A 20,889-nucleotide genomic window follows, 5' to 3' on the forward strand; every position below is an offset into this window, starting at 1 on the left:
ACTCTGACAATTTCTGGTTGGACTCAGCCTTCATCTGTTGTGTTCCACAGTACTGAGTAAGGCTTTTTCTCACCCCTGAACTTCTTTCCTAGTGTGAGAACATTCTAGGATGCCACATGCCTGCGTGATTATTGTGGTCACACTTGCTCTTGTTTTGCCTTCCTGGTCTGCTGGACACAAGCACGTTCTGCACTTGGGGCCAAGTGATTTCACCAAAACAGCAAAAAGAGTTTGTTTAATGCAAATTAAAAGGTTTTATATCAGTGTGTCCTCTAGATATTAAAATATAAGGAATATCTCTCTTGGGTAAAGATGCATCTTAACCACTGTCTGTTTTGGAGTCCTGGCTGTATATTGCAGCACTTTACCTGCTTCTCCTTAACACAGAATTATGAGGCTACTGCTGGCTCCCCGTGGAACTCAGCTTTTATTTGGAATCCAGTGCATGATTTGAGTGCCAACAAATGAAAGAGATGTTGCTTTGCTTTGCTTCAGGTAGTTGTTAGAACTCCAGACACTTCTTGATATGCCCATGTTGACTTACTTGGATGAAGCTCTACAACCACTAGAAGCTTTGCACCCTCTGCTGGAAAAGTATTTGCAAAGTATAAGGATGAGCAAGTTGAAGTACAGGTTCTCAGGACCTAACTTGGAGCATGGCCATTAATTACATGAAGCCTGTGGTTCACGTGTCCTTTAATTAAATATACATAAGAGGTACTATAAGGTCATAAACCACCACGTGGTTCCAATTTTAAATAGACTTCCACCCCTCAGGTCGTGTGTCCTTGCTCCTGTTGGTAGGAGGCACAAATCCTGATGGTGTTGGATACACCTGGTGTGCTGTCCCCAAGGTGTATCTGCTGCTTTAGGTGTGCCCTACACTGTTGGAAGGCAAGTCCTTGAGTTTTGTGCATCTCAGCCTTACTGGCAGAAATCCTGGAAGGAAGTTGTGTTCACTTTCACCTCTGCTTTGTTTAAAAGTACAGTAAGAAAACAAACACACACAGAGCCACAACAGCAGAGTGAGTGCAAATGTTCCCAGAAGGCCCTGGCCTGAGGTTGGCAGATTGTCATATGGGACTCTTCAAGCTCTTAATAAGATCTGATAACGCTCAGTTTAAGATCCCCCATGAATCAGCCTTTGATGCTCAAAGTAAAACTCATGTAACCTCTTACAGAAGGCAAAGCTGATGTTTGAAACAGCAGAGCTAGGACTGGTTTTCTGCCACGATTCTTTTTATTTTTTTGCACGTTCATTCCTTGATGGACTAATCTTACACATCCATCACCAGGGGCAAGTGTGTTTCACTGAATTGGCTGCTCGAGTCTGACTTGAGCATTCACACAGAAATGTCCTGTAATAGGGAACTCTTGTAGCAACCAGGACATTGAAAGCTGTATATCCTGTTAGTGGGACTGCAGGTACAGTTTTAACTTGCTTAGGCTTATCATTTATTTCCCTCAATGTAAAGAGGTGACATTTACTGATTAAAAACCTGCTGATTAAAAAATGTACTGATTAAAAAGTGTCTACTATATAGAGATTAAGCTGCCTGAAGTACATACATTTCTGAGGCTGTGACCCTGACCTGGGTCAGAGGTTGCTGCCTGTCACATGGTCATCCTTAAACTGGCTGGCAGAACATCACTTCCCTGAAGTTCTTCCTAAAATTTGTTATTAGAGCTTTGGGTTTGGCTCCGTGTTTTAAAAGTCCCACTTTTAAATGTTAGAGGTATTTCTCGTGGGTTTGGACAGTCTGTGCTGGGCAGGGTTGGCAGACACTGTTGTTCTGAGGAAGGTGGCAGGATGCTGCTGGCAGTGAGGCTGGGGACAGCAGCTGGGGGCAGTGGCCTTTTCACCTGGCTCAGCTGCAGCTCAAACACTGCAGTTAAATCACTTCAGTTAAATTTGTACAATACTTATTTGTGACATCAGACAAGCCCATAAGGTGCCTCTCATCCATCTGACTGGGAATATGACAGAGATTCAGTACAGCTCTGAGGGAACCTCGTGATTTTTGGAATCCAATTGCAACAACTAATCTGCTAAACTGGAATTATTTGTGTATGATCCTTCTTATTGATCACTAGTTTGAAAAAGATCTTCACCACAACACAAATTATAAGATTCTTTTTAACTAAGTGATTTGACTGAGGATCTTGCAGCTCTGCTCCCAAAGAGAGGGCTGCAGGGGCAGGACAGAGGTTTGATCCATGTCCCATCCCAAACATACAGTACAGCTGAAGCTCCCACAAGGCACAAAGTCCTAACAAACAAGATTTCACTGGTTCTGTTGATAAAACTTACTCTAATTTTGTATGGATTTGAGGGATAGCTGTGTCCCTGATCTCCTTGAGGCTCTCTAGGTGCTGTAAAAATCTCAGTAAATAATAGCAAGTGCAAAACAAGTTGTTAAAGTGTGGTAGTAAAATGGAACCAGAAACAAAAGGAGGAGGCTTTTAATAGATTGGGCCACAGTGCTTATAGTTACTTATCAGCTCTCTTCATGCAAATCTAAAAGTAGCTGCATTTCAGCAGGCTAAGTTTCGATCCAGTTATTTACATTACTAATTCAGAATAGTATTCTTACTGGAAACAGATTTCAGGGGGAAAATATACTTCCTTAGAAAAGAAATAATTTTGTGACAGAAAAATGTGTGAATATGAGCAGTAATTGACTGCTCTGGTTTAATCCTTTTTTAAAAAAAAGAATCTCAATGCTTACGACCTCTAAAACATGCTCTCTCAGTGACCATTAATGGGTTTTTTTCTGTCAGGCAGTGGTTTTGGGTTTGGGATTTTTAGAGAGATTTTTCAGCCTCCTGCTTCAGCAGTGGTGATGTCAGTTATTTACATTTCAGTAAAATGTTTGTCGTAGCTTTCAAATACATGGGGACTGTAGACAGACAGTGTTTATCCCATTGTAAAGACTGTCAGGAATGGCTGGCTCTAACAGCACACTCAGGCCCTGTATTTATGTTTTATTCTCTAAACTGTTGGGCCCATTGGGTATGGTGACCACAGCCAGGATGAGGAGGGGTTCCCCCCCAATAGTACAAACTCTTAATCATCAGAAACTGAAACAATAAAATTAAAAACTACTGAAGAACTAATGTATGGGAATGGAGCACATGTGAGCTTTTGTATTGCTCGTGGTAAGTTTCTTCAAATATCTCTACAGAGATTTAAAGTTGCCCCATGTATATATGTGTGAGTATGTGTATATAAATATATATATGACATGTATACACAGACAAAACAGATTTTAGAAGCAAATACTGTACATTATAAAGACTCAGTATTGTTACTTAAAGGATATTTAAGAATACAGTGGGAATTGTGATTCTGAAACTCTTACACTTCTAATTTTGGTACTGCAGGTGACCTGTGTAGCTGTGTGTTCCTCATGTAGCAGAGTGGGGTAGCCATCAGAGAGAACTGAAAGACATTGAATATAATGGCTGAATTTTATTTTTCAGTAGAATAAAATTCTGAACCAGCTGAAAGGCAATGATGTACCTTTAAGCTTTTCTTAAGCTGCTGTTGATTATGTTTGGACTGGATGTGGCCTTGTTGCTGCACATAATTGTGTTGCTTTGAATTAGTATTAGACAAGACACTGTAATTTGATATCAAACTTTTGAAGGAAACTTGAGTTCATAAGCTAAACAAGAGTGACATAAATAGGAAGTGTATTTTATGCTCCATTACGTCTCTGGAAAAATCAGACTGTCTTTATAGCACACGGGCCATAGCTTGAGGTTTGTGGGGTTTATTTCTTAAATGAAGAAAACTGTCAAGTGTGAATTAGAAGCAGCAAATTTTAAACCTAAATTTTGGCTAAAAAGAATTGGTCCAAGTTGAACTTGGTTCTGTTAATCAGCTAGACCCCATGGAGGCAAGGATGATCAGTGTCCCTGAAGAAAGGAGTGTTAGCAGGTGGAGCAATGATTCAGTAATCTTTGCAATATTGATGATATTTTTTCCCCGCACTAAATTGTTTTGGTTGACTGTATGAAAAGGAAGAGATGGAGAGAAGACAACAATAAAGGAGTTTAGGAGCTGTGAATAGAACAGATTGCTCATTTCAGTAGCAGAGTGTTTCTGTGGGCAGGCTGCAGTCACTAATTAAGTTTGTGTTAAGGATATTTAGACCTCTGGAAGAAACCCAGCATAAAGCCTGGTACATGGATTCATGGAGGGCTGGAGGAATCACTGGAGGTGGCAGCTCATCTGTCACCATGTTACCTAAATCTGAAAAAGCTTTTTTTTTTTTTTTTTTAGTGAATTTACCTAAATCATGGACTAGTGGCTTTACCCACATTGTCTGTATTTTGTGATTTTATATATATACATACATACACACACAGGCAGACATTATCTGTATATTGTTTAATATACCATTTATTCTGTATAACCCCACAATGGGTTCATTTCTCAGTCTGACTGAAACTTCAAAAAGTTATTTAACATTTACTTTTGAGTACTGTAATACTTAATTACAGTAATGAAAAGCTTGGTCGAGATTCCAGGCTTTTATGGGCAGGTTTGTGGCTGTGAGGTGTTCATATTCCTTGGCAGGATGATTTCTGGACTCAGCCCCTTGTGTTTGCTTGTTTTCTGAGCATCTGATGTGTCTCCACTAGAGGACGCTACTGGCAGAAACAACAGCAGATCCTTTGAGTCTTTACAAGTAATAAATCTGTTTAGAAGTAGAATTTCTTTTTGACATCAGGTTCAGGTGTCACTGTGTCACACATCTCTTTTTCCTACAAGCTGCTCACAGCAGCCTGTCTGCTGGTGTCGGGTGCATGAGAGTTCCTACCTGGATGATCACTGTATATCCTGACAAGACTTTAACTTGCCATCAGTTCTGTAGGAAAAATGGAAGTACACACGTGCACAGTATTCACTTACAAAGAAAGGAGCCACATGCCCACAGCTCAGCAGCACACTGAGAGCCCCTGTGGTTTCGGATTCGTGGTGCAGCCCAGGGTGTCCCATCCAGCCCTGGAGCAGTTCAGCTTGGCTGCAGTGCAGCACTGGCAGGGGACCAGCAGCAGGGCTGAGCTCTGGCACAGCTGCCCAGGCAAATTCGTGACTGGGGATGGAACAAGCTGGAAAGGCCTCCAAGCCCCCATCAGTCCTGTGCTCTTTCCACCTCCACCCTTGTGACGCTGTGCTGGGACCCTGCGGGGCCTTTGGGGCTGTCGTGTGTAACCTGCTGCCTTTCTCTTACATGAGCTGTGTCTGTTGGCTCCTGGCCATGGGAAGATTTTGGTGCATAGTGCACTGGTTTACACCAAAAAAGCTTTCTTTTATATCAGGCAGTGGGCATTTCGTGGCCAAAATTTTTAAAAAGCAACATAAACGCTCACACACTGCCTTAACTGTGCTTTCATCATTGGGGGGTTTGTTCTCTGTGAAAGTAATTACTACTTTTATTTGTTATAATGAGAAGTTAAAACTCTAAGGTTCATTTTAGCTAAACATATGATGTATTTCTGTGCAAAGAATGGCTTAATTTTTAATCCATCCATTAATTTTTCAACTTGGGATACTCCTGCAGTAGCCAGTTCCAAAGCTATAGTGATGTCACATGAAGGGAAGTCATTAATCAAATGTAAAGCTGAATTATAACTGTTTAAAAATGATTTAAAGGCAAAATCCAAACTTTATGAAGGGTGTTCAATTACAAAACTTAAAAATGAGGTTTTTTAAAACCTAAAAAACTAACTAACCAGTTTTTTTAAAACTAAGAAAGAAGTTTTACCAGCTAAAACTAGAACCAGGCCCTTGGAACTCTGTATATTGCCACCAAAAATCTAATAATTTTGCTCACACAGAGGGTAACAGGGAATTCTGTATTTATGCTTTCTTTGTTGCAAATATTAATCAAGTCTTCAGCTGTTCATAGGAAAGTACAGAACCTGAGGCAGAGCATGAACTCCAGAACTGATAAAGCAGATATAGTTGATGGAGAAGCTGAGGTGTAAGTAACCCTCCTCAAAAGTAATTATCTTCTTTAAACCCTTTACCTGAGAGATTAGAGAATTTTAATGTACAGATGATCAGCACTGAGTGCAAGTGGTGGACAATGCCTCTAAAACACAACCTGAAGAAGGTTCAGCAGTGTTCAAAGCCTGGGGTATCCATATTGTCCTGCCTCTGCCAGCTTATCTGCAGAGTCCAAGCTGCTGCTGGCAGTAGAACCATCACCTCCTCTGTCAGCTACAGCAGCAGGTTTGATAGTCACAGCCCGGTGCTGGGAGTTCAGAGAGCAGCCTGTGGGCAAACACAGGAGGAGCTCCTCAGACAGCATTTTCCACCCAAACAGCCTTTTCCTGTCACTGCCAGGGGGAAGTCAATAGGTCAGGTGTGTGTTTTGTGGTGCAGGTTGGACCAGGCAGCTTTATATCATCAGTTCATTTGCCCAGAGTTTCTGTAATCTGTGGATTAACCTTTTTCTCGAGATGAACATATAAATAGGAACTTGTTACTAGAGGTCAGCCACGGAATATTTTTTAACTTGTTTGCTGGACATGGTATTAAAAGGCAAGTTCAGTTCACAGATAAGCTCTGCAGTGTTCTTACTCCAAGATTATTTGGAGATTGATTTCTGTGCACAGTGGATGTAGTTAAAAACTGCTGTGGGATGTAATTAAATGCTGTCAGCTTCCAGTGTTGCACTAATTGTGGCTTTTTGCTGTCAGATCAGGCTTCTACATCAGTTAAGAACTGATACATCATATCAGAGTGGATATAATGGATATATATGCGTTCCAAGGTATGCAGAGTTTCTTCACTACAGGACAAGAGATATGTTTTAGTGTCATTAAAGTCCAGACACCAATTTTTCAGTCATGAGAAAATGCCCTACACAGGCACGTTTCTGCTAATAGCAGACACCAGCTTAGAGATCATGATAAAGTAATGATTATTATAGTTTTTAAGGAAATTAAGGTTTTATTTAGTTTGGTCTGATGATATATCTATAGACATATTTTCTTGGAAGTATTTTTAAAATTCAACAGTGATTTGAGACCGTCACTTCTGACTTGAAAACGTGTCACCCAGGGGTCTGCTTGATGTTTGCAGTACCTCACAAACCCACACTTAGGGGCTGTCCAGATGGGGTTGTGGGCAAATAGTCCAAGAGGTTACAAGAGAGCACCCAAGGCAATCAGGGTGAAAGCTGTGTTTAGAATTCAAGTGCTCTTGACTGCACGACGGGTCTTTAAACAGCCACCGCTCCCTCTCCGTGTGTCCTTTCCCACATCATTTTAGTATCTTCAGGTTTGTTTGGATTGCTCTGGTTTTTGTAGTTTAGGTTCAGCTAAAATCAGTGCTGCTTTCTAGTGGCTGACAGCTCTCAGTAGTGACCTGTCAGCCCCAGGATGTTCAGATTCAGTGTTGCAAGAGATACCCGACTTTCCTAACTCACTGTGCAACTTTTTGTCCAATCAAATGCTGAGAGACAACAGGACAAGATCACATCATTGTGCTTTTTATTTACCTATTTGGAAACTTCTATTTATGAGATTAATAATGAGAAAAAGTCAAATTGGCCTCAGGTAATGGAGCCATCTATGGAGATCCAGGAGTGGTTGTTCTTGGTATTAGACTTAAACCTCTGTTCTTACTGTCCTCCTTTAATTGATGCCCTGTTATTTATAAATAGACTAAACATTTGTTTTTAATAAAAGCACATGCTGCAGTGCTGTCTTTCAAAATACATATAAAGATAATTCTTATTTTTCCAAACAATAGTGTGTGTTTCCTGTTATGCTGCTTAGCATGAATGAAAGCAGCTGAACAGGTAGCATGGAATTCACTAATTTACCTTTGCCTATCTTTCCTTTATGCCTTTCCCTGACGCTTGAAGCTTCACAATCAGGATTGTGAGGGTCCTGTCCTTGTCAACAGCAGTGTAATAGAGTGCCTCTGTGACTTTACCATTGAACTGAAAAGCCACTGCAAGAACTTGGAAGGAAATTGGGTAAATAAGGTTTATCCTGCTCAGTGAGATCATACAATGGGTCAGTAAGGAGTTTATCGAATTTGGTTTAACCTCACAACGTGGGCAGATGTTTGGAAGCAGAAAAATGAATTGAGTATATGATGGCATAGACAGAAATCAGGTTTATGCACACGGGACATTTAGTGTTTTTGGGACAGGCTTAAGAGTCAATAGTATTGGTATTGTCCCTAGGCCTGAACCAATTTTAAGTCACTTGCCAATAGCAGACTTTCAGAGGGTATAGTAGTAAATGCCTCTCCTTCTTTTATTTTTGATTTAGTTAAAAAATAAGCTAAGCTTCATCTTTCTACTGCATTTGAGTGATGTATCAGCCACTTGCTTTTTCACCCTTTCTTTTCGTCGCTCTTAGATATTTGTCTTCCTTTGCACTAAATGTACTCTGTGAAGCTGCAGTTAACATAGCTTAGCTATTGAGGTGAAAAGCCAGTATTACCCAGATGGATCAGGTGGTGGAGGCTGAGCTCAGGAATGTGCAAATACTGAGTTATGCAGGGAGTGAAACACCTTCTGCAGGATCAGGCCCCTTTACCCGCCTGCCATCAGATGCCTGGAAACCACCCTCTTCTAAATGAAGCCACGGAGATTAATCAGTGTGGAGAGTAAACACAGAAGCCAGAGGAGCTTCCTTATCTTTAAGGCTTCAAAATCAGCTTTCAGGCTTCAGAATTTGCACTTTGCTTTGCAGGGCAAGGCAGGATGGAGCATTTCTCAAGGCCTCCTTTCTGGGGCTTTAACCCATTAGCACCTCATGAGGAAGGAGGTGTTACAAATGCAGTGTGAATGAATATCTCCCCCCAATGGTGTGCAAATGCTACTGAGCACTTCTGGTTCATGTTTTAATCCTAAACTAGTTCTCCATAGATGTTCAGTGGTTGAAATTTTATTGTGGGTGAATTCACTCGTGTTTGAAAACCAGTTTGAGATTTTCAGATGGAGCGAAGTGTTGTTACAACACTAATTTCACTAGAGACAAGTATTAAAGGGAACAAAATTGTCTATTTTAATAGAAAATATTATTTTGGTATACTCTACAGTCCTTTTCAGTCTATAAAGTTTTATGTGTGGAGGACTACTGAAAGAATGTAGATTTTCTACAGTCACAAACATACCCGTGGGTTTGTATGTTCATGTAGATATACTTGTGTATTTATTTAAAGGGGGAGGAAAGGAAAAGAAAAAAAAGGAGGAGCCAGCCCAGGATTCAGTTGTCTGGTTTGTTTTTCTAAGGCAGCTTTGAACTGCATTTCTTAGCCCCTGGCATTTTAGATAGAATCTTCAAACACCAGATAAAAGGAAAGAAAAAAATTCTTAAGGTGGATTTCAACTATATTTTACTAATTAGTTATTATTTTTTCCTTCAATGAACAGTTTAAAAAGTGTAGAATAGTTGCACAAGTTTAGTGTGTTGTTTCAGAAATAGAAGTCAGACTGTTTCGAAGTATTTGGGTTTCAATTGGAAATATTTTCTTCTGAACAACTTTAGTTGCTGAGGTCTGTCCAGACAGGCTTTCCAGGTCAGCTTCTGATTTGGACATTCTGCAGGACTAGCAGAAAGCATTCTTTGGGTTGATGAAGGAAAAATAATTTTTTCTGAATTTCCTTTTTAATCTACATGAAAATATTTATTTTGGAGGTTTGTCTTGGAGAGTTTACACCAAAGTATTTCAATTAGTTCAAAAATATTTCAAATAGTCAAAATGTGAGGTGGTAAAGTCACATAGAGCAGAGATGGAAAAGCTGACATTAAATAATTTCAGCTGTTAAAGCTCAGCATTATTTCTGATCCTGCTCTACTTATTAACTAATAATAATACTTTAACAGGAGAAATGTATGGAAGTGAGTACTTTGGTCCAGGACATTGGATTTCACCCAATAACTCTTGCACCAAATTAATAAATTATGATTTAACTAGGATCATATTTTTCTAGTAGATAATCAGGTTTGATTTAAAAACTTCAAATGATTGAGAGTCGACCATATCCTAAGTATATTATGCTCATCATTAATTACTCCTGGCATTAAAAAAAATCATTTGATTCTTACCTGAACTCATCCGGTTTCAGCGTCCAAATCTGAGCTGTTCCTGTGCATTGTCAGAAATCTTCTTCCCATTCTGGTTCTTCCACACTGTCCCATCAAATTTTTGCTTTCCCCAGCACAAACTAAACTGTACTTCTGTGGTGCCTGCGGGTGAGATCGATGTCTCTGCCCTCGTCTCTCCTGTTCTCCAGCCTTGCAGTTTGCCCTTGCCCTGGGCAGGGGGGAGCAGCAGAGCAGGACAGAGGTTCTGGGCTCTCCTCTGTCCTGGAGTGCTGCACATACAGTCCCAAAGCTGTTGCACATCGGTGCTGCCTTTATTTCGCTCTGTGTTACTTTGCATTACACACTGACTTGTACAAATACATGAGAGATTTTCCCCCAGTGTGGTTTTATTTCAGCCCACAGTTCATATTATGTGACTGCTTTAATGAGTGCAACAAAACCCAGCCAAGTACCAGCACAGGCCAGTTGGCTTTTTCATGGCTTTCTTTGTTGACCATGTTGAGTAGGATGAGGCATATGTGTAAATCACTGTTTTGGAGCTGTGTGTATTTTCCTGTACCAAATGTCAGATAATGAGATGAAAACATTATATTGAACTTTCTATTTAGCTCTGCTCGTTTTCGAATTTGCCAAACATACTTGTATCCCCGGGTAAGTGGTGCTTCTGAGGGTGCCACAGATGCCAAGTCCTGATAAAATCTACCCTATCTTGTTAATGAACACACAAACAGTTGTTCCCCATCTGCTGCCTCTGTCTGAAAGGTTAGGAAGCCCTTCCTTCTTGATCACAAAGGACATAATTATTGTCTGTAGAGGAGTCAAGTACAAAGACAGTCCATCCAGTCTGACCGCTACTACACTGCAGGCCACCAAAGATTAACAGCTGCTTCTCCTTTGATTAGGTTAGGTAATAACAGTTACTTTAGTTAATAATTGGATGGATTCCCAGGCCATGTAATTCAGGTTTAGGCTGTCATTTTTTGCTGGCATGTAGCTGAGCTGTATTACTGGAACAGAGCCTGTAATCCTATTAGTCAGTTGTCACTCAAACCATAGGAGAGAAGGGGAATTCAGATCCATTAAGGTGTTGTAACAGGTAGGTAAATAAGTCAACCACACTTGCCCAGTGTGCAGGGAGCTGTCTTGATTGTTTGTCACACATGTGTTTTTAAAGGATTAATTTCAAGTTTCTAAACACGTTTAATTCACAGTCGATCCATAAAACGGTTACATGGTTTGTCTAATTTATTGTGGTTTCTGCTTACTGTGTAACACATGCATTAGTGTACACACACTTCCCACTAAGTTCCTTGATTCATGCACTGTTCTGAAGTTGGAGACTGTGTGCTTCAAATGACAAGTTCGTGATGGTCCAGAGACTAAGAATACACGTTTCCTGTCACACAGCTGTTTTAGCCTTCCCCCTGTACAAACAGCACCTCTGCACTGCACAACCATGGGCCTGGCAGGGATAAGGAAAACAAGACTCTTTTCATGCATTGGTTTGGAGTGCTGTGTCTGCTCTTCTCAGGGCTGCATCTCTGTTTTTGTTTTTCTGATGTTTAAGACACATCTAGGTGGCATCCCCAAGGTTTCTGCGCCTCCTCCTCGCTGTTAAAAAATGCATAAATGACAGTAATAATCATTTTTGCCTGCATGTTCATTTGTCTCCCCCTCTCCTGTGTCACCAGGTAATGTCAGAGCCTTGAAATCCTTCTGTATTTACAAGTTAAATTGTTTACAAATGTTATTTGAAGTAGTTGAGAATTTCTGAAAATATATACGAGCAAGTCAAATTTTTACACACTGTTTAAAAACAATGCGTAAAACCATGTTTATATATTTTCTGTTACTCAAAAAACATGAATCCTGTTATATGAGTTGCCTTTGCTGAATGACCCTCCCAATCTAAATGTGCAGCCACTCTAAGAACAGTTTCTGTAGTGAAATTTTGAAATGGGTTTCATAAACAGGAGAGCTCAGTCATTTGGGAGAGTATGTTAGAAGTCTGGAGGATTCTTTCAAGCAACAAAAACATGCAGTGCTGGTTTAAGCTCTTGTCAAATAGGAATTTAATATTTATTCCCTGCAGGATCTATCATTATTCATACTCACATAATGCCTGATCTCCTCAGAGCTTTAGTGCCACCAGAGTAAAAGTTGTAGTTACCTGAAAGGGTCTTTCTTTCTGACACAGGTTCAGATGGGGACCAGTTTAAATAAGAATATTATGTGAGCAAGGGCTTTGAAGAACTAAGGTGCTTCAGTCCCCTTCTTTTGCATTTCTATTACGTTTTAATATGTACCACCTAACGTAAAACTTTAGCACTACAGGACATTAAGTGAGTTTGGATCATATTTTCAAGGATATTGGTTAATTTTGGAAAGACAGACAAATTGGATAACATACCTTGCTCCCGTATGTTTATGGTCTAAGAAAGATTTCTTTAGATACAAAAAATACTTAAAATCTGAAAATTGCCTCACGTAGGAATTAATTCAGACGTATTTTGTATGTTTTGTCTGCTTCAGAGACAGAATAACACTATGTTTCAACACTGGGGAGATTGAATGCTGTGTGTTCTTTATCCATGGCTCACCAGGATGAGGTCTTGTGTCATGGACAACTGAGGGACAATTCCTGTTTTCCCTCTTTCCTCTGGTGCCATAGTCCCACAGTGTTCACTCTGAAAACATCAGCAGTGCAATACTCAAGTGACCCTTCTGCTGCTTTGTTTTCCCTTCAGTTCCCCTGACCTCCCCTGGCCCAAGGAGCTGTGCCTGAACCTGGAATTCCTGAAAGCAGGACACTTGCAGTGTGTCCAAGATCATTCACAAGCACCACATACCAGCAGCTACTTTGGGATCAACATTGTCTTCCAATAAATGGGTTAAAAGCCCTTGGAGTTCTCCATCTTAGAAGAATCATTGGAGACAAATATATTAAATACCATGCCAGAAGTTCTGTATCCCTAATCTCTACGTGGCAGTTTTGTAGGCCTGTGTAAGCACAGGGAAGAAATACTGTGCTCCTGGATCTTCCTCAGCTTTGCTGCTGGTTGTGTCATACTTTTACTTTTACCCCTCTCTTCCATGTACATAGGTGCATTTATTTTCATGATGGATAAGTGTCAAGTGCTAATGAATTTTTATGAGTAATCTAGAGAAAGGAATAATAGGACATAAGGATAAATTATATAAAATCAAGAGAAATTACAAACTTGCTTCTGCTTGATAGAAAACTGTGGTAGTAATGGAAGTTTTTAAAATGTCAATGTGTATTTTGACAAGTGTACTCCTATTTTTAGTGAAGTATTAGACAAAAGTGAGCCAGGCACTCTGAAAAAAGTCTGTCCATAGAAGAAGTGATGCTCCAGATTGAAGTGGAAGGAGAGCACATAGGAAATCAAACAGCTTCAAAAGGTTTATATTCTTTTTGAACAGATGACCATCTCCTCTCAGAATAGGGAGACGTTGCTTCTTTCACTGTGGCTCTGGTGACTGATTCAGGGGGGAGGGAAGTTCCTTTCTGGACGCTTCACTACTAAATATTTATGGAGAAAAGAGGAGTTCTGGAAAAAAATCACAGCTAAGAGAAGTTTACATTAAAAAAATAGAAAAGAAAAGGTTGGGTTTATCATTAAAGACTATAGAGTTGAGAAACAAGCCAAGCAGGAAAATGTGACAGTGTACGATTGCAAGAATGGAGAAATTGCTGAGGGGAGAAACAAAATGAGTGCAATAAATGGGATATAACTCAAGAGTAACGGGATGAAACAGAGAAAGGGCATATTTGGTCTAAATGACAGGAAAGACTTCTTGCCACGAGAGCTAATAGGTTGTGGCATAATCTCCCATGAGAAATAGGGAAAGTGAGAAGTGGAAAGTGCTGGGCACATTTAAAACTGGAGTAGCACTAACAAATAGGCTGCAGCAAATAAATCAGCAGCGTCACGTGGCTGTTGTTGTGCTGCAGTGCCACGGGCAGACCCTGAGATCCTGCACTGCCAGGGCCTGTGTCCACCACCAGGGGAGATGCACACCTGAACTCACCAAATCCCTCTTTCCACCTGGGAAATTCTAAGCTGAGGTGGACATGGATGGGTTGGAAAGGCCCCTGCCTCTGTCTGGAGGAGCTGCCCCACTCTACTGGGGGAGCAGGTTTGAGAACTGTGGCCTTGAGCCAAAGGTGCTCAAATAATATCAATAAATAATGATTTGTGGCAGGACTGTTTCTTTGCTCTTTGGGTCTTTTCCTTACGGCTCTATCAGGAGTTTAGTGGAAAGTGTTGTTTGGAGCCAAGGGTGGCTTAAGGAGGCAAGTTTTTGGGGGATTTTTTTAGGTGGAAGGAGGAAGAGGAAGCAGAGGAAGAATATATGAATGAAACTCAAAAATAACTCTTCAGTTAAGGCACACTTACTGGGCTAACTGAGCTAAAATTAACTGCTGTAAGTTATGTTTATCAGTTAGCCTGTAGGAAACCAGTGGTTTATTTTCTTAACTGCTTGGTGAGTTGGCACAGAGATTTCCACTCATTTAAAGCTAGTTATTCCTTTGAAGAGGTAAACCTTTTGGCTGTCTAAAAATCTACATTCAGTTCATATTAATTGTGGAAAATATTTTCTTTTTGAATATCTGACTTCTGTGAACAGTTTTTCTGTTCACAGGAACTTAAATACAGTATAGCTGTTTGCTTGAAAGAAAAACATTGTCCATCTAAATCACTTTGTAGCTGGTTAATTATTTTTCTAGTTGTTCAAATAAAGATTTTATTGTCAGTCACTGGAAGTTTTTTCTGCTATGCAGTCTGTTACAGTAGAATACATTCTTTACAGACTAATAATAATTGCTTTAATAGAGGACTCCCCATTTTTCCCCACATGCCAAGTGCTTGCAACATTGGGGGAAAAAAGAAGAAATTATTCCTTATTAACTAGAATATCATAATGGTTGACAAAATCAAGATGATCAAATACAAACTGCAAATAAAGTTATACAAAATTAACAGCTTAAAAGCAGAGAAAAGAAAATCTTACCTGTTTTAAACAGTAGGAGATAAAAGCAATTTTGCAGGAAAGGAAAAGGGTGTCAGTTCTAAAATACTGGACCTGCTCCAGCAAAACCTCAGTCATTTGCAAATGGTGAGAATAATGGTAGGATGGTGTTTAAGAGTAAAATTCTACTAAGTGGAAGTTCCAAGGGGACACCAAGGATAAAGAGATCTGCCTAAGCTATTTTGTGCACTACTCATATTAGAGGTTGTCTACTTTTTTTTAAATCATGTACAAAGCAATATAGTTACAAAGATAATAGCAACAGATAAAGATTATCTTCATTAAAATCCCATAAACGTATGTCATTACAGAAAATGTGGTATTCCAGTGTATTACCTATGTAGTACTTGATAGGTACATGTGATACTTGAAAATATGTAAATATGAAAATTGTACATATGATAATTGAAAAAAATAACAGCTGAGAATTTCAACTCCTGCTCTAAGGAGTGCATGAGCAGTGAAATGTTATTTTTCAAAGGTGTTTCAACATGATAAATAAATGTACTAAGGACTTCCTACATTGAGAAGATCCACAACTGTCAGGCATACCTTTTGTTTAGCAATTTCTTTAATTTCTGTTGGTTCTCTTCTGTGTTTGTGTTTCCCTAGAACACAGCAGATAAAGTAGCATTCCGGGCTGCAGGAGGACTGACTGCCCTGGAAAATGTTCTGCAAGTGGTGACTTCTCCCACCAACCCGAGCGCAGCTTCCCGGGTCCCCCTAAAGTGAGTATGGTGGGTCCCTCATCTGCCTCTTAGAATCACTACAATATTCATTTCATATCTGCTGCTTCACTGCTTCTTCTCCTCATAGTCCCCTGCTGAACTTCAGGATAAAACTCATGCTGTGCTCTACGCTGCCCTGGAAGGTGGAAGGCATTTCCACTCACCCTCTGGTTTCCTATTTTGAGCTCTGATATATTGGAGCAGCAGCATCCCTAATTGGACAAAATGAGAGAAGACAAAACTGTGTTAAACAGAGGAGGAGATGCATATCTTTTGAAGTTAGTCTGTAAGGATCTCTAGTGGGAAGCAGGAGAATTTTTTAAAGGGTTGTAATTCACTGGAATCTGACTGCTTTTACAATTAAATAGCTGTAAGATGCTGCTTGCTGAAAGGGCTCCTACAAACAGGTAAAACAAAATTCTTGTGGATTAGAGAAATTCCTCTTTATACAATGTATGAATGGAGAGGTTTAAATATCTAATCCCTTAAAAAAAAGTGGTGACTAAGCAGAATGCCTACAAAATCTGATAACTCAAAAGCGTGCTCTTTTCCCCAGTCTCTAAGTGTAGTTTTTGTACAGTCAAAAGCACATAGGTGCTTTCAGAGCAGAGCTAGGGCGTGGTTTTAGTACAAGAGAAACCAAGCCCAGGATATCCTGGTGTGTGCCACTGTTGTCATTTGTTTGTAGATATATTGTAATATTGAAATAATTGGAATTTATGCACCACGTTGCAAGAGTCTGGATTAAAACTGACCGTAATATGTTGCAGGGCAGGCGTGAAGTGCTGGGAAAGAGCACTAAGGAAAAAACATGCTTTTAATATCTTTAATTTGCGCTTCAAAGAAAATAAATAAAATTCCTGCCTCCCCACTCATGCTGAATGCACTTGCTGCAAGTCCAGCCAGCTCCACCAGTGAACAGTTCTGAGTTGGGCCCATGGTGAGCAGCTCAGGGACAGCCTTTGGACTCCTTGATTTACAGAGTCTCTAATTTTGAGTTATCAATGTGGGATAAACTTTGCAAGGGAAAGGATTGCACTGTGTGCCCACACAGTGTAGATTTAGCCTTAATTTCTTAGGATGGGCACCTTCTATATATCTTCAATTTCTGTCCTTTCATTTTAGGAATAGTCTTGCTTTGTTGAGAAGGTTTGAGAACATTGTGTTTACATTACTTCAGACATTTTGTTTGAAGTTTGTTAGACGGTCTGAGGATATATTAGTTCTCAAAGGAACTTGTGTGCCAATAAATAAAGCCCCATGTCAGCCACACTTGTATAACAGAAATCACATCCAAAGAGTTGATTAGAGGTTCTCCTCCCTGTGACAGTCGCTGTCTATCTCATACCCATTTCAGACCAGTGGTTTCTCAGATTCCTGAACCTGTTCATGACTGAATTATAAAAATTCTCTAAACACTGTTTTATTAACACAAGTTTTCCACTATTTGTATTTTCAAAAGAAATATTGGGGCAGAAAAGAGATCAATATAAACCATTCTGACAGCGTTGTGTGTTGAAAACATCTTCTGAAGAGCTTTGCTGCACTCCTGAAATACAGCGTTTCATTCAGCTGCACTGCGAAGTGCAGTCTCCAGTTTGTAGTATTGAATTTGGGAAGTTATACATCAAGTTGCACATAATTTGACACAGGATCCTGCTCTCTAAAGCTCGCTGCTCTTGCAGGATTTTTCTGATTGCTTGAATCTGACTTAGGGAGTCTGGAGTCTGCTGGAAGTGTCCCAGGGAACTCGGTGTTGCTGCCTGGGGTGCAGAGCCTCCTCTCTTGGTATTTTGTGGTCTTTTTGATAGAGGAGAATGTTTTGTGCAGAATCTGCACCTCAACTGTTGAGAGTGAGCAGCAGTTCCAGAGGGTGGGACTTGCTATGAGCTGTTTGAACCAGGCACAAACCATGTTCATGGGAATTGCTATGGTCTCACCAAAAGGATTTAGCAGATTTTTCATATACAGAGTGTTTGAGGGAGGTTCAAAACCAAAGGATAATCATGGAATATATGTAGTTCTTTAAATGAGGGAGAAAATTCAGATCACATTTCTCCTCATTTAATTTTGAAATGAGTTAGAAATTATTTTTCTTTCTTCTGTGCAAATATCATTTACCTCCTGACTTCTTAAAATGTGAACCTAGGGAGGCAGCAGTTTTCTCTGTTTAAAGACAAAGCCCTGTGGAAGGAGGCTGAATTAAGACCTTTCATGAATTGCCCTCCAGTCTTCCCTCAGCCAAATACACTTAGCTAAAGGACACTACTGTACTTCAGATTGTTTGTGTGCTTGTGCAATGTTTAACCATTGGTACTCATCCTAAATTGGGCATTTGTCTGTTGCTTTGTGATGAGGATAAGCTATTTACAAGTAGGTGAGGAGATTACACGGGCTATTATCTACATCTCTCTTTCTCCAAAATCCTGGCAGTATGGTGCAGCTCAGAACTTTAATCCCATGTCTACAAGATAAAGCTTTATTATCAGAAGATTTAACAATGTGCCTGTTGTTTTGTGCCACTGTCCAGATTGGTAGTTAGAGCAGCAGGACGGGAAATGCTGAGAGAGAGAGACGTGACATTTATGGGACAGATGATACATTTGGTGGTGGGGCAGTTTTTCTCCCCTTCAAATAAATCACTGAAAAAGGGAAAGAGAAAGCAGTGGGTTACAGTAAGTTTTATTATTGGTGTTAACATAAAAATTAATGTTCAGCCATGTTATTTCTTAGAGCAGCATTTTGTAATTTTCCAGAATTTGTTCAGTTCTCCACAAAATAAGCCGTATTCAGCAGAAGTTCTAAGGGCTTCAGAGCCTTATGGTATTTTTCTTACACTTCCACTGAAGAGCAAATGGGAGCTGCACAGCAAAACAATTTATTGCCAAGAGATGAGTCTCATCCCCTTGATTGTCTTGCACTTTTGCTATGGGCAACTCACTTAGCCCCTTTGTACTGTGACACCTCACTGGCCTTGACAATCTAACAAACCTGCTAACAAATGAGGCTTGTAGGGTTTGTGTCATTAACATTTGTGAAATACTTTGATTCAGGTTTATTATAATGTATCTTTATATTCATACAATTTCTTGCATCATTTATTTAAAGCAAATATTATCGGGATAAAAAAGCTCAAACCGTAATTACACACAGAAAAAGAAGTTAGTTCCACCCCTAACATTATGGATGGAATTGATACAAATTACTTTTTTCAGTAAGAACTATTTTGAACTAAGAACTGGTTTTATACCTTGTTCTATGTAATTTTTACTTGGATTTATGAGCAGACAGTTCTAAAGCTGCTCTGTTACTGTTCAGGCAGTTTTATAGGGTTGTTCACAACTTTTTTTACATGAAGTGCAGAACAAGTTTTCTCATTTTCATGTGAGGTTATTCCAGGTAGAGAAATTAGCAGTAATTGGTGCAGGGACATAAAGACACTCTAAAGAGAATGACCACTGTGCAAGTTCAACCTCTGAAACCTGCAGCATCTGTCCCTTCCCGTGATATATTCCTGCTGTCTGTCTCAGCTGGATCTCGGGCTCAGGGCTCAGGAATAAAGAGATGTTGCCCTCATATGCAATATAGGAACAAGTTTGAATATTGAAAGCAGCTCTGTAAAATGTTATGAAACTTTTGAATTGAGAGCCAGGTCTTGCAATGAAATGATTGATAAGCCAGGGACTGGAAAATTTTGGTAAAAAACTTCCAAATTCTATCCCACCTGTAAATATTGGGGCAAATTAATTGTTTGATTGTCCCTTGTCATCCAACAGTTTATTCATAAGTACAGTAGCATTTCAGATTGAAACTCTCTCTGGTTTTGGAAGTGTCTTGAAGCAGAATTGATGCTGAGTTTTGTCTAAATTTGATAATGTTTAGGTTTGTATTATTTCACTGCCAAATTGAGCTTTTTGGATTATTTTCTTCATTGGTAATCAAAGTGAATTCATTTATAGTCTTCAGAAGTTGTAATTAATAAGGAAAAGCTTTACACTTGAAACAGGTTAATTGTTATATGTTGATGCCCTGATTTTTGTAAAGCAAAGGTTAAGTTCTTGCCTTTGTATCCTGGTGCACTGTCGTGGATTAGTTTTGTGTGGTTTCATACTGTTGACGCCTCAGTATTTTTAATAAAAGTTCAAGTTTGTCAACTTGTTTATATCAGGCAAATTGAGGAAAGTGAAGATGTGCTGGCATAAAAGAAATTCACGTGCAGACATATAAACTGTTGAGATCTAGCTGGATTAAAAGGAATCCTCCTCCTTTTCTTTGTACTCATGCGAAATAAATGTAACATATTTTTGTCTGGTTTAAGGACAGATTTCTGTTATGTCTCAAAGTTTGTGTACCATAATGAGTGTGTTATAATTGGATTTACTCTGGAGGAAAGCCTTGCTTCAGAGGGCAGCCTTTCCGTGGGGCTGGGGTTTACAGAGCTGTAAAGCTGATTTGTGAGTGTGATACAAAGTTTAGAGCAACATCAGTAATCAATAACCACCTGCTTCACGGGAGCCTGGGGCTTTGGGCTTTCAACTGATTCTGATATCTCCTGAGATAACAGGTTTGGAATTAAGAGCAGCTAAGAACTTCCCAAAGGGAAGAAAATGACTGGAAGTGCGTTGAGTTTCCCAGCCCAGCACATTTAACGAGCGTTTAGACAAAGTTCTGCCTCGGCCATTCGCAGCCCCTCGCTTGTCTCGGAGGCCTCGTGCAGAAATGGTGACAGTTGACAGCTGTTGTTCCCTTAATAAGATTAAAGTAAAGAAATTAGTTGTGCTGTCTTTAATCTGCCATTTAACACTGCGAACCACCTGGGGACACTTCTGTGCCGCCGCTGCCAGCGCTGAACCGCAGTCAGAGCGTGGAGCCGGCGCGGGGCTCGGCGTGTGCCGGGACCAGAATGCGCTCAGCCGAGCCGCAGTTAGCAAGCTTATGGTATCAATTAAATGAACCCTCTTTATTGTGCTGAAAAATTAATTTGACATCCATTTGCTTACAGCACCTTTTCAAATTG

The 20,889-nt window shown here is 39.9% G+C and overlaps 1 protein-coding gene across 2 annotated transcripts in view; it reads left to right on the plus strand.

The window, feature by feature from the left end:
• SCAPER (S-phase cyclin A associated protein in the ER) overlaps positions 1-20,889 on the plus strand; it is a 141,798-nt gene that overhangs the window by 75,985 nt on the left and 44,924 nt on the right. For both annotated transcript variants that reach the window (XM_032699951.1, XM_032699952.1), the window contains exon 24: positions 15,757-15,872. In XM_032699951.1, the coding sequence (XP_032555842.1) occupies positions 15,757-15,872 (116 nt within the window). The remainder of the gene's footprint in view (positions 1-15,756; positions 15,873-20,889) is intronic.

The sequence above is a fragment of the Chiroxiphia lanceolata genome, chromosome 12, assembly GCF_009829145.1.
Source record: "Chiroxiphia lanceolata isolate bChiLan1 chromosome 12, bChiLan1.pri, whole genome shotgun sequence".
In the NCBI taxonomy this organism is placed as follows: domain Eukaryota; kingdom Metazoa; phylum Chordata; class Aves; order Passeriformes; family Pipridae; genus Chiroxiphia; species Chiroxiphia lanceolata.